The sequence below is a fragment of the Trichechus manatus genome, unplaced genomic scaffold (genome assembly GCF_000243295.1).
Source record: "Trichechus manatus latirostris isolate Lorelei unplaced genomic scaffold, TriManLat1.0 scaffold00082, whole genome shotgun sequence".
In the NCBI taxonomy this organism is placed as follows: Eukaryota; Metazoa; Chordata; class Mammalia; order Sirenia; family Trichechidae; genus Trichechus; species Trichechus manatus.
Window position 1 is genome coordinate 3,000,658 of NW_004444018.1, and position 13,264 is coordinate 3,013,921.

The following is a 13,264-nucleotide window of genomic DNA, read 5'->3' on the forward strand; positions in this document are numbered from 1 at the left end:
CTATTTACCTATCTATATGGAGTTTTTCTCTAGTCCTTGGAGAAGGACATCAAGTAAAGTAGAGGGTCAGCGAAAAAGAAGAAGACCCTTGATGAGATGGATTGACACAGTGGCTGTAAAAATGGGCTCAAATAACAACAATTATGAGGATGGTGCAGAACCGGGCAGTGTTTCATTCTGTTGTACATAGGGTTGCTATGAGTCAGAAGTGACTCAACGGCACCTGGCTACAACAACAACAACAAATGGAGTTTTGGGGTAGTGCAAACGGTTAATGCACTCAGCTGCTAACTGGAAGGTTGGAGGTTTGAGTCCACCCAGAGGCACCTTGGAAGAAAGTCCTGACAATCTTCTGAAAAATCAGCTGTTAAAGACCCTACGGGACATAGTTCTACTCTGACACATATGATGGGGGTGCCATGAGTTGAAGTTGACTCAATTGCAACTGATTGGTTGGTTGGAAAATATCTATTGGTTTTAGCAGCATTGGAGGTTACTAGATCCTGACAGGAAAAGATGATAGTGTGAAGGTGGATGTGTGTTAGCCGCTGGCCTAAAGGATACATACTTTTGATGGAAATTTAATTCTTGGGTGGTTATCTTAAGCTGTCATTTTTATCTCTCTCGAATTATTTGATAGAAGAACATTTGATAGCATAGATATGACTGTTAGAAATAAGAACCTTAAAACATGGAATTTTTGTTTTGTGATTTTATTTTTAATGCCAAATAAAAATCTTCTCACCAGAAATTATTGTGGAATGACTAAGATCAAAGCTTTTATTGTTTTCGTTTTTTACGTATTGAAACTGAGTCAGATTTCTCAGCTGTTAGTCACTCTTAGTATGCTCAACAGGAAAATATTTTTATTATATTGTATTAATTTTAAAAGAAAAAAAATCACAGTAAACCCAACTAAAGCCTTCATTTAATGGTGTATCTTTCTTTTCTACAGACCTATGGGGCATTATTCTGTGAAACAAGTGCCAAAGATGGTTCGAATATAGTGGAAGCTGTTCTGCACCTCGCGCGGTAAAGTTTTGCCTTATATTTGGAAAACTGGATATTGGATTGAATTTTCATTTAGTTGGTACATATAGCAGGTTTCTTGACCATAGCATGCAGTATAATATACATTGGAAAACACTGTCTTTCATTAATGGTAGTGGTGGTGTTTGTTGCCATCAAATTGTCTGTGATTCATGGCAACTCCATATACAGCATAATGGAACATTGCCTGGGTCTGGGCTGTTTTCATGATCATTGGCGTGTTTGAGTCCATTGTTATGGCTATTATCTAGTGCCTTCCAACCTAGGGGGCTCATTTTCCAGCACTATGTCAGACAGTATTCTCTTGTGCCCCATAGGGTTTCCAAGGCTGTAATCTTTAGGGAAGTAGACTGCCACATCTTCCTCCTGCAGAACGGCTGGTGGATTTGAACTGCCAGCCTTTCAGTTAGCAGACAAGTGCTTAACTGCTGCGCCACCAGGGCTCCTCTCATTAATGGTAGGAGTAGCAAATAGACAAAGATTTTATAGAAACGTATAATGCTGCTTATTCATTGTGAACATTGGCAGAATACCTTTACTGCCAAACAAAGCAGGTGCATCTGAAGTGCCATTGACGTTTCTGCAAAATGTACCACAAAGCTAGTACTTAACTTGCATGAATCACTTCCAGGAACCGGATTTCAAATACAAGAGACTATTATAAATACAACTATCTATTATGACATTTTCCAGAGTAAAAGGAAAAGAAAAAAAAAAAATACCAGCAAAGCAAATTGTATATCATGTCAGTTGGAAACACTTTTCCAAATTATTACCTAGGTAATTATTAAGCTAAGGCAGTGTTGTTAATAATAACATTTTGGGACGTAGATTAGAGTAAAAATTGCATCGTTAAAGAACTTGGATGCAAACATTAGTATGTTAATTCCTTGGAGTATTTTAGGGAAATAACATCTGTTAGGCATATCTCTTCTGCCTAGTTTTCTGCCACAAATTGAAAGGTCGCTCCTAATGGACCTAAAGGGATTAAATACACACACACACACACACACACACACACACACACAAATAACATTAACAAAAACTAGGCCAATGATATTTAATTACAGACAAAGCAAAAACATCATTTTAGGCATGTAGTTCTTTTTAAATTTTTTTTTTATTATACTTTAGATGAAAGTTTACCAAACAGTTTCTCATTCAACACTTCATACACATGTTGTTTTATGACATTGGTTAACAACCCCACAACATGTCAACACTCTCCCTTCTCGACTTTGGGTTCCCTATTACCAGCTTTCCTGTCCTCTCCTGCCTTCTAGTCCTTGTCCCTGGGCTGTTGTGCCCCATTAGTCTCATTTTGTTTTGTGGAGCTGTCTAATCTTTAGCTGAAGTGTGAACCTCGGGAGTGACTTCATTACTGAACTAAAAGGGGTCCAGGAGCCATACTCTTGGGGTTTCTCCAGTCTCTGTCAGGCCAGTAAGTCTGGTCTTTTTTTATGAGTTAGAATTTTGTTGTACATTTTTCTCCAGCTCTGTCCGGAACCCTCTGTTGTGGTCCTGGTCAGAGCAGTCAGTGGTGTTAGCCGGGCACCATCTAGTTGTACTGGACCCAGTCTGGTGGAGGCTGTGGTAGTTGTGGTCCATTAGTCCTTTGGACTAATCTTTCCCTTATATCTTGTTTTCTTCATTTTCCCTTGCTCCCGAAGGGATGAGACCAGTGGAGTATCTTAGATGGCCACTCTCGGGCTTTTAAGACCCCAGATGCTACTCACCAAAGTAGACTGTAAAGCATTTTCTTTATAAACTGTTATGCCAATTGAGCTAGATATTCCCTGAGACCATGGTCCCCACAGCCCTCCACCCAGCAATTCAGTCCCTCAGGGAGTTTGGATGTGTCTATGGACCTTCCATGACCTTTCCTTGTACAAGTTGTGCTGGCTCCCCCAGTATTGTGTACTGTCTTACCCTTCACCAAGGTTACCACTTATCTGTTGTCTGTTTAGTGTCTCCACCCAACCCCTCCTCTCCCTCATAACCATCAAAGATTGTTTCTTTTTGTGTGTAAACCTTTTCATGAGTGTTTACAGTAGTGGTCTCATACAATATTTGTCCTTTTGTGATGGACTTATTTCACTCAGCATAATGCCCTCCAGATTCATCCATGTTATGAGATGCTTTGCAGATTCATCGTTGTTTTTTATCCTTGCATAATACTCCATTGTGTGTATGTACCATAGTTTATCCATTCAACTGTTGATGGGCATCTCGGTTGTTTCCATCTTTTTGCTATTGTGAACAATGCTGTAATGAACATGGGTGTGGATATGTCTATTCGTGTGACAATTCTTGTTTCTCTAGGATATATTCCTAGGATTGGGATCGCTGGATCGTATAGTATTACTGTTTCTAGTTTTCTAAGGAAGCACCATATTGTTTTCTAAAATGGTGTATCATTTTACATTCCTACCAGCAGTGCATAAGAGTTCCAGTCTCCCTGCAGCCTCTTTAACATTTGTTACTTTTTGTTTTTTTCATTCGTGCCAGTAATGTTGGGGTGAGATGGTATCTCCTTGTGGTTTTGATTTGCATTTCTCTAATGGCTAGTGATTGCAAGCATTTCCTCACCTGTCTGTTGGCCACTCGAATGCCTTCTTTGGTGAAGTGTCTGTTCATTTCCTTTGCCCATGTTTTAATAGGATTATTTGTCTTTTTGTTGTAGAGGTGTTGGGTTTTCTTGTAGATTTTAGAGATTAGACCTTTGTCTGACTTGTAATGTCCAAAAATTTTTTCCCAGTCTGTAGGTTCTCTTTTTACTCTTTTGGTGAAGTCTTTTGATAAACATAAGTGTTTAATTTTTAGAAGATCCCAGTTATGTAGCTTATCTTCTGGAGTTTGTGTGCTGTTGGTTATGGTTTGTATCCTGTTAATGCCATGTAATTCTTTTGCCGATTATTTGTGAGACTTTGCAAGAATGTTAACTTTAATAAGATAATCAGCCTCTTCTGCTAATATGCATTGAGAATTAAAATGCTTTGCAGTATTTTTAAATGCCATTTTTCTATTAGTGATTTGGTGTTTGTAGTGCTTAATAAAACAGAGTTCTATTAATAGAATAATTGGACTGGGGCCTTGGGATAGATGGTTGCTGTCACTTCAGAGAGATCAGGAAATAGATTGCAAGAGTTTAGGTGGTCAGCTTGACATTATTTTGTTGTTGTTAGCTGCCTTGAGTAGGCCCCCAAATTGTGGCAACCCCATACACAGTGGAATGAAATGCTGCTTGGTCCTGTGCCATCCCGATGATCGGTTGGTTGTGAATCAGACCTTTGTGATCCATGGGATTTTCATTAGCTGGTTTTCAAAAGTTGATCACCAGGCCTTTCTTCCTAGTCTGTCTTAGTCTAGCCTGTTCAGCATCCTAGCAATAACAAACTTCCATTGACAGGTGGTGGCCGTACATGAGGTACATTGGGGGGAATCTAACCTGAATCTCCTACATGGAAGATTAGAATTCTTCCACTGACCCCTGTCTTACTTTAGGCATCCCTAATCTGTAAAATAAAGAAGGGAGCCAAATAATATTATCTGTAAGGTCCTTTCTGGTTCTAACTTTCTATTATTCTATATGTAATCACTTAGACTCCACTGAATAACATAATACTATTTAATGCTGAATTGTTGTATGGGGTCATAGCAAAGTTAAGTGCCTGTAAAGTGCCCTGGTCACTCCCTGAGAGCAGAATCGATTCTCTCTATTACATCATGAAGGTGGGGGAGGCTGTAAGCTGCCTGTCCCGTCTCCCCATCTGCTCCAGTGTGACACATTGGGTCAGCTCATGCGTGGGTGCAGTTTACAGCGTAGCTTAGACACAGACTGTGTGTGTTTACTCAGCACAGCTGGTGTGCAAAGGCATCTTGATAACTAGGGCACTTCAGCTGTGACATAGATTCTAGTTACCTTTTTTTTTGAGCTTTAGGCAATTAAAGGCAAGCTTTTTGTGAATCACTGATCAAGGAGTTTTTATTATTATTATTATTACTGTTGCATTATGGCCTAAATTGAAGCCTCTAGCTTAGTTTTTGGAGCCCTGGTGGTGAAGTGGTTAAGAGCTCAGTCTGCTAACCAAAAGATCTGCAGTTTGAATCCACCAGCCGCCCCTTGGAAACCCTACAGGGAAGTTGTACTCTGTCCTGTACGGTCGCTATGAGTTGGAATCAACTCGACGGCAGTGAGGTTTTTTTTTGTTGTTGTTGTTAGCTTAGTTTTATGAGTGAAGTGTTAAATATAAAAATTATAAGTAAGGAAAATATGCAAAGACTTTCATGAGCTTTATACTCTGCCTTCAGATTTGCTTGTCAAAGTACCTAAGTTTTAAAATGGAAATATCAAAGTCTTTACAGGCAAAAGGAACATTTAAAAAAGTTTTACAGCATCTAGAAAGTTACATATAATGCAAAACTAAGTTCTTGATTTAGTTCCCATAACATGATCCAAACATGATCCCTCCCCCCCACCACGATGTCATAAAACTTGAACTAGAGGACTGTATGAGTTTGCACTATCAGAACTGAATTCAGCTTTGAAGAGAGGCCATGCGTGTTGGTTAACAACCCAGATTACTCTGGTTTTTCTCGGAAAACATCTCAATCCCAGGAAGAGTTTCCCCTAGAAACTCCATTTCCCTATTGTGTTAATGGGACATCTTTCACAACTGCTGTCTCGTTGGTAAGAACATTTGCCATTACCAGAACCACAGGCTTTAAACATTTTACAATAGGTTTAAGTTCATCTAGCACCTAATTGATCAGTGGCCTAAAAGTGGAGGAAAAAATGCCCCAGCCGACAGATCAGTTCAGCCCAAGAGCTGGGCTCATGGCATGTAAACTTGTCCATAAAACTAAGTCATTTAAAATACAGTTGCTAAGCATGTGGTAGTTTTCAGTTAGGTAACTTAATTTTCCCAGACTTAAGCCTGCTTTAGTTGTTTAGAACTGTATCTATTGAATTCCCTAAACATGGGGAATGCCTGCATTTTGGGGGGATTAAAGAAACTGAAGGCCAGATGAAGGATGTGGGTATAGTATTACCCCCTTCAATATTTGCATTCAGGTTCAACAATGCCTGCATTATTATGAATGTTCAGTATGTACACAGCCCTGTACTAGGCTCAGTAGAGATATCAAGGAAATGTAATTATATTTTTACATTATAGGAAAAACAGAATACATATGACCAGGTGCCATATGGTAGGCAGCAGATAGAGGCCATTAAGTGCCCAGAAGGAAGAGATGCAAGTTGCTGGTGAAGGCTTGGTGCTGGACCTAGCAATTAAATTGAGTCTCAGGAGAAGACTGAGTTTGAATCAGTATAGAAGAGCAGGGTAGGTTATTCTAGGCAAGCCTAGAATAAAGGCACTGAAAATAAAATAATTAAAAATAAGCAGTAAAAGATATAAGTAAAAGAATAGTAACGTAATAGAAATAAAATAAGTAAAAGAAAAGGTAATAAAATAGCAATTAATGTTTTCTGTAAGAGACCTGGTGACGCAGTGGTTTAGCGTTCGGCTGCTAACCTAAAGGTTGGCAGTTTGAACCCACGCAGCGGCTCTTCCTGAGAAAGACCTGCCAATCTGTTCCCGTAAAGATTGCAACCGAGAAAACCCTACGGGGCAGTTCTACTGTGTCACATGGGATTGCTGTGAGTCGAAATCGATTTTACAGCGGCTAACAACAACACATCAGTGTTACAGGGAGAGTTTGCTATGTTAGGCTCGTACGAAATGATTTCTTTATGTTATTTCATTTCATCTTCACAATAATTTTGTAAGGATGCTATGATTATTATACCCATTTTACAGGTGAGAAAAATTGAGTTAGAATGCTGAATCAACTTGTTCAAAGTGACACAGCTAGTAAGGTTTTTTACTACTAATCTGAATCACAGGCTTGCCGCTTAAATGTTGGTGTTTCTCAGGATTCCATTCAGCACTCATTTCTTCATTTTCTCAGACTCTGAGCCCTGGTGGCACAGTGGTTAAGAGCTCAGCTGCTAACCAAAAGGTCGGGAGTTCGAATCCACCAGCCGCTCCTTGAAAACCCTATGGGGCAGTTCTACTCTGTCCTTTAGGGTCGCTAAGAGCTGGAATCGACTCAACTGCAATGGGTTTGGTTTTTTCGGATTTGTCTCAGACTCGGTCTCGGTCTCTCTCTCTCTCTGCCTAATATTCTCCATCCCTATGGCTTCTGGAACCATTTATAGCAGATGATGTCATTTCTGTGTTTTAACTCCCACCTCTTTTTAAAATTTCATAACCATATTTCAAACCACCAACCTCTGGAAGTTCCATAGATTCAACATATCTAAATCCTAATGTGTTAACTTTTTCTTTAAAACCATAACTCATTCTGTATTCTCTTTCTCAGGAAACAGTACAAAGTTATGATTAAAGAATAGCAACTTCACATCAATCTTGACTCCTTTCTCACCTGCCTCTAGGGGGTTTTGAGAGCCTGTCGATTCAGTGACTTCCCTATATCTCTCTTTAATCCATCCTTTCTCCCTCTTTGCTTTGCTTCAAGCCTTAAAATTTCTCACCTGGTTTAGTGCAGGAGGCACCTAAGTTTCTGTCTCAGAGTTTCCCCACCATCAGTTCACCCTCCACCCTGTAATCAGGGTAATCTTTATCAATAAAAATTCAATTAATATTTACTTTCTTGCTTACACTGCACTGGTGTCCTATGTACAACAAAAAGTCCAAGCTCCTTAATATGTGGCTAACAGTCCTTTGCAGCCTAACCTCACTACCTTTCTGATTGTCTCTCATCTTTTTTCCCCACATGAATGATAATTTGTAGACACAGCAATTTTTCCCCCCAATCACAGCCACTCTCTTTTATGCCTCTTTGCTTATACATGCTGTTCCCTGCACCTGAATGGAGTACTCCTTTCCTCATTAGCTAAAAGTAAATTCCTGTTCTTTCAAAGGGTCCCTCCAGTGTCTTAAGTCTTCATGAAGTGCAATCTGCGTGAAGTCTTACCTGTAACCCCAGAATGATTATGGTGCATCTTCTGTTTTCCTGTAACACATCGTGCATGTCTGCTAGCGGCTCTCTTGGGATCTTGTAATTATTTATTTAGACGTCTGTCTCTCATTTAAGCGCTCACTAGTCAAGAGCCTCAAAACCAAGTAAAACCAAACCCATTGCCATTGAGTCGATTCCAACTCATAGCGACCCTATAGGACAGAGTAGAGCTGCCCCATAGGGCTTCCAAGGAGTGACTGATGGATTAGAAGTGTCATCCTTTTGGTTAGCAGCCGAGCTCTTAACCAGTACGACACCAGGGATCCGAGAGCCTGGCGTAAACTGGACATTTGCTTAATGACTAAATGGCCAATATTTTTCATTTGGAAATTGCATTAGTTTTCTATTGCTGCTTTAACAAATTACCACAAACTTAGAAACTTTAAATAATACAATTTTGTAATCTTATGGTTCTGTAGACCAGAAGTCCAACATGGTCTTTTAAGCTAAAATCAAGGTGTTGGCAGGGCTGCATTCCTTTCTGGAAGCTCTAGGGGAGAATCTCTTTTCTTGCCTTTTCCAGCTTTTTGTGGTCACCCACATTCCTTGGCTAGTGCCCCCTCTTCCTCCATCTTTAAAGCCAGTGATGGCAGGTATGTGTGACTCATAGAACCCCTCAGCCTTCTCGGCAGAAATAAAAAAAACAGCTGTAAGCCAGGAAGCTCTAACCTGGATTGACTGACTAGGGATTATTTAGGTGTAGGCATACGCTCCTGCCTACCCCATCCTTGCCCCCCATCACCACCCCCAACTCTGTACAAACAAATGCTTGTGCCATGTTGAGACCCTTGACTGCTCTGTGCCCAGACTGCACAGTAAGATTGGACGAGGTCTCCTCTAGGTTGTTAACTGAAATTTAGCTGATATTTAATGAGCATTTGCTTTGTGCCAGGCACTGTGCTAGGATACAGAAGATAGGCCACGTTGCTCCTTTGGGGAGCTTCTATCTTAGAGCTAAAGTGTATGATCGTTTATGTGGAATGATGCATCCTTTCTCTTCCCTGAGTCTTTGTTTCCTCATCTGTGAAATGAGGATGATAATACTCATTAGCTCTCAGGTAGGTGTGTGTGTGTTTAATTTTAAAAAATGTGAAAACATGTAGCACAGCATTTACTAGCTGGTCTTCAGCAAGAATTAGTTTCCTTTTTTCTTTTTTTCCTGCTGAGATGTCTTCTTTCCATCTCACAGTGCAGTGGTTTTAAAGAACTTGGACATCTTAGTCCCTTCCGCAGGTATGCTGCCCAATTTGGGTAGCCACTCGCCCCTGGTAGCTAATCCAAATTGAGATGTGCTGTATGTATTAAATATACACTGGATTTTGAAGACTTAGTATAAAAGAAGTTTTTACTTATTTGTCTTATTAATATATTTTTTAAATTTTATTTAGTATCTTATTAATAATAATAATAATACCAGTTGCTGTCGAGTTGATTCCCACTCTTGGGATGACCCATGTGTGTCAGATTAGAACTGTGCTCCCCATAAGGTTTTCAGTGGCTGATTTTTCGAAAAGATTACCAGGCCTTTCTTCCGAGGTGCTTCTGGGTAGACTCAAACCTCCAACCTTTCTGTTAATAGCTGAGCAGACTACCCATTTCACCATCCAGGGACTCCTCTCATTAATATTACTTTAATTGGTTATATGTTGAAATGATAATGTTTTTGATGTATACCATTACATATAAAACATTATTTAAATTAATTTAACTTCTTTCTTTTTACATTTTTTTTTAATGTGGCTACCTGAAAATTTATAATTATATGTGTAGATTGCATTCTATTTCTATCAAACAACGTTGCTCTAGCAAGCACATTACTATGCAGATTCCCAGGAATTTCAGTTATCTACTGCTGCATAATTAACCACCCCGAAACTTAGTCACCTAAAACAACAACCATTTTGTTATATTTCACAATTACCAGACTTAGCTGGATCTTAGCTGGGAAGTTCCTTTACTGCTTTTGCTGGGGTTTCTCCTGCTGTTGCAGTCAGATGGACACGGCAGCTGGGGCTAAGGCTGGATGGCTGACACCAGTATGTGCCCCCTTGTGGCCACTCTGCACGTGGCATCTCATCCTCCATGGCCACCCTCCTGGCCTGGCCAGTGATGAACCCTGGACTTTGGAAATGGGGGCTCAAGGCTCCAAGGGGGGAAGGAAGCTGAAGCCACCAGGCTCTTAACACTTGGGCTTGGAAGTCCCAGAACATTATTTCCTCTATGTTCTATTGGCCTAAGAAGTCATAGATAGGTCCACCCCTGATCAAGGGGAGGGGGCATAGGTTCCCCCCCTTTTTTTTTTTTTTGCAGGCATACTTTGTTTTATTGCACTTCACTTTATTGCACTTTGCAGATACTGCGTTTTTTACAAATTGAAGGCTTGTAGCAACCCTACGTCAAGCTAGTCTATTGGCGCCATTTTTCCAACAACATGTGCTCACTTCATGACTCCCTGTCACATTTTGGTAATTCTCGCAATCTTTCAAACTTTTTCATTATTATTATATCTGTTATGGTGATCTGTGATCAGTTATCTTTGATGTTACTATTATAATTGTTTAGAGGCACCATGAACCCTGCCCATATAAGATGGTGAACTTAATTAACAAATGTTGTGTGTGTTCTGACTACTCCAAAGACCAGCCGTTCCCCAGTCTCTCTCACTCTCCGTGGATCTCCCTATTCCCTGAGACACGACAATATTGAAATTAGGCCAATTAACCTTACAATTGCCTCTAAGTGTTCAAGTGAAAGGAAGAGTCACGTCTCTCATTTTAAATAAAAAAAACTAGAAATTATTAAGCTTACCGAGGAAGGCATGTTGAAAGCTGAGACAGACCAAAAGCTAGGCCTCTTGCACCAAACAGTTAGCCAAGTTGTGAATGCAAAGAAAAAGTTCCTGAAATTAAAAGTACTACTCCAGTGAACACGTGAATGATCAGAAAGTGAAACAGCCTTATTGTTGATATGGAGAAAGTTTTAGTGGTCTGGATAGAAGTTCAAACCAGCCACAACATTCTGTTAAGCCAAAGCCTAATCCAGAGCAAGGTCCTAACTCTCTTCAATTCTATGAAGGCTGAGAGAGGTTGAGGAAGCTGCAGAAGAAAAGTTTGAAGTTAGCAGAGGTTGGTTCATGAGGTTTAAGGAAAGAAGCCGTCTCCATAACATAAAAGTGCAAGTTGAAGCATCCCCCTCTTTTTTATTTTTTCCTTTTTTTATCGTGCTTTGGATGAAGGTTTACAAAGCAAATTAATTTCTCATTAAACAGTTAATACACATATTGTTTTATGACATTGGTTGCCAACCCCACGACATGTCAACACTCTCCCTTCTTGACCTTGGGTTCCCCATTGCCAGCTTTCCTGTCCCCTCCTGCCTTCTCATCCTTGCCCCTGGGTTGGTGTGCCCCTTTAGTCTCATTTTAGTTTATGGGCCTGTCTAATCTTTGGATGAAGGGTAAACCTCAGGAGTGACTTCATTACTGAGCTATATGGGTGTCTGGGGGCCATACTCTTCGAGGTTTCTCCAGTCTCTGTGAGACCAGTAAGTCTGGTCTTTTTCTGTGAGTTAGAATTTTGTTCTATGTTTATCTTCAGCTATGCCTGGGCCCCTCTATTGTGATCCCTGTCAGAGCAGTCAGTGGTGGTAGCTGGGCACCATCTAGTTGTGCTGGACTCAGTCTGATGGAGTCTGTGGTAGTTGTGGTCCATTAGTCCTTTGGACTAATCTCTCCTTTGTGTCTTTGGTTTTCTTCATTCTCCCTTGCTCCAGACAGGGTGGGACCAGTGGAGTATCTTAGATGGCCTTTCACGCTGTTAAGACCCCAGATGCTACTCACCAAAGTAGGATGTAGAACATTTTCTTCATAAACTGTGTTATGCCAGTTGAGCTAGATGCTCCCCGAGACCATGGTCTCCAGCCATCATCCTAGTAGTTCGGTCCCTCAGGGAGTTTGGATGTGTCTATGAAGCTTCCATGACCTCACCTTGGACAGGTTGTGCTGACTTTGCCAGTATCATGTACTCTTTCCTTTCCCCAAAGTTACCACTTATCTACTGTCTAGTTAGTGTTTTTCCATCCCCAACCCTCCCCTCTCTCATAACCATCAAAGATTGTTTCTTTTTGTATGAAAACCTTTTCATGAGTTTTTATAATAGTGATTTCATGCAGTATTTGTCCTTTTGTTATTGACTTATTACACTCAGCATCATGCCCCCCAGATTCATCCATATTGTTAGATGCTTCACAGTTTCATCATTGTTCTTTACTGTTGCACTGTATTCAATTGTGTGTATGTACCATAGTTTGTTCATCCATTCATCTGTTGATGTGCACTTAGGTTGTTTCCATCTCTTTGCTATAGTGAATAATGCTGCAATGAATATAGGTATGCATATGTCTATTCGTGTGATGGCTCTGATTTATCTAGGATGTATTCCTAGGAGTGGATTTGCTGGATCTTATGGTATTTCTATTTCTGGCTTTTCAAGGAAGCACCATATCATTTTCCAAAATGGTTGTACCATTTTGCATTCCCACCAGCAGTGCGTAAGAGTTCCAGTTTCTCCGTAGCCTCTTTAACATTTATTATTATTATTATTTTTTTTTTTTTTTTGATTCGTGCCAGTAATGTCGGGGTGAGATGGTATCTCACTGTAGTTTTGATTTGCATTTCTGTAATGGCTACTCATCTCGAGTATTTCCTCATCTGTCTGTTAGCCTCCTGAATGTCTTCTTTGGTGAAGCATCTGTTCATATCCTTTGCCCAGTTTTTAACTGGATTATTTGACTTTTTGGTGTAGAGGTGTTAGATTTTCCTATAGATTTTAGAGATTAGACCCTTGTCAGATTTGTCATAGACAAAAATTTTTCCCAGTCTGTAGGTTCTCTTTTTATTCTTTTGGTAAAATATTTTGGTGAGCATAAGTGTTTAATTTTTAGAAGATCCCAGTTATCTAGCTTATCTTCTGATGTCTGTGTATTGTTAGTTATAGTTTATATCCTGTTTATACCATGTATTAGGACCTCTAGCATTGACCCTATTTTTTCTTCTATGATATTTATAGTGTTTGGTTCATATTTAGGTCTCTAATTGATTTTGAATTAGTTTTTGTGTATGATGTGAGGTATGGGTCCTGTTTCTTTTTTTTCTTTTTTTTTTTTTTTT

The 13,264-nt window shown here is 39.9% G+C and overlaps 1 protein-coding gene across 1 annotated transcript in view; it reads left to right on the plus strand.

Moving 5' to 3' along the window:
- The window catches only part of RASEF (RAS and EF-hand domain containing), a 110,110-nt gene that overhangs the window by 86,806 nt on the left and 10,040 nt on the right, over nt 1-13,264 (plus strand). Inside the window, exon 16 of the mRNA XM_004381293.1 lies at nt 956-1,032. Within this exon, the coding sequence (XP_004381350.1) occupies nt 956-1,032 (77 nt within the window). The remainder of the gene's footprint in view (nt 1-955; nt 1,033-13,264) is intronic.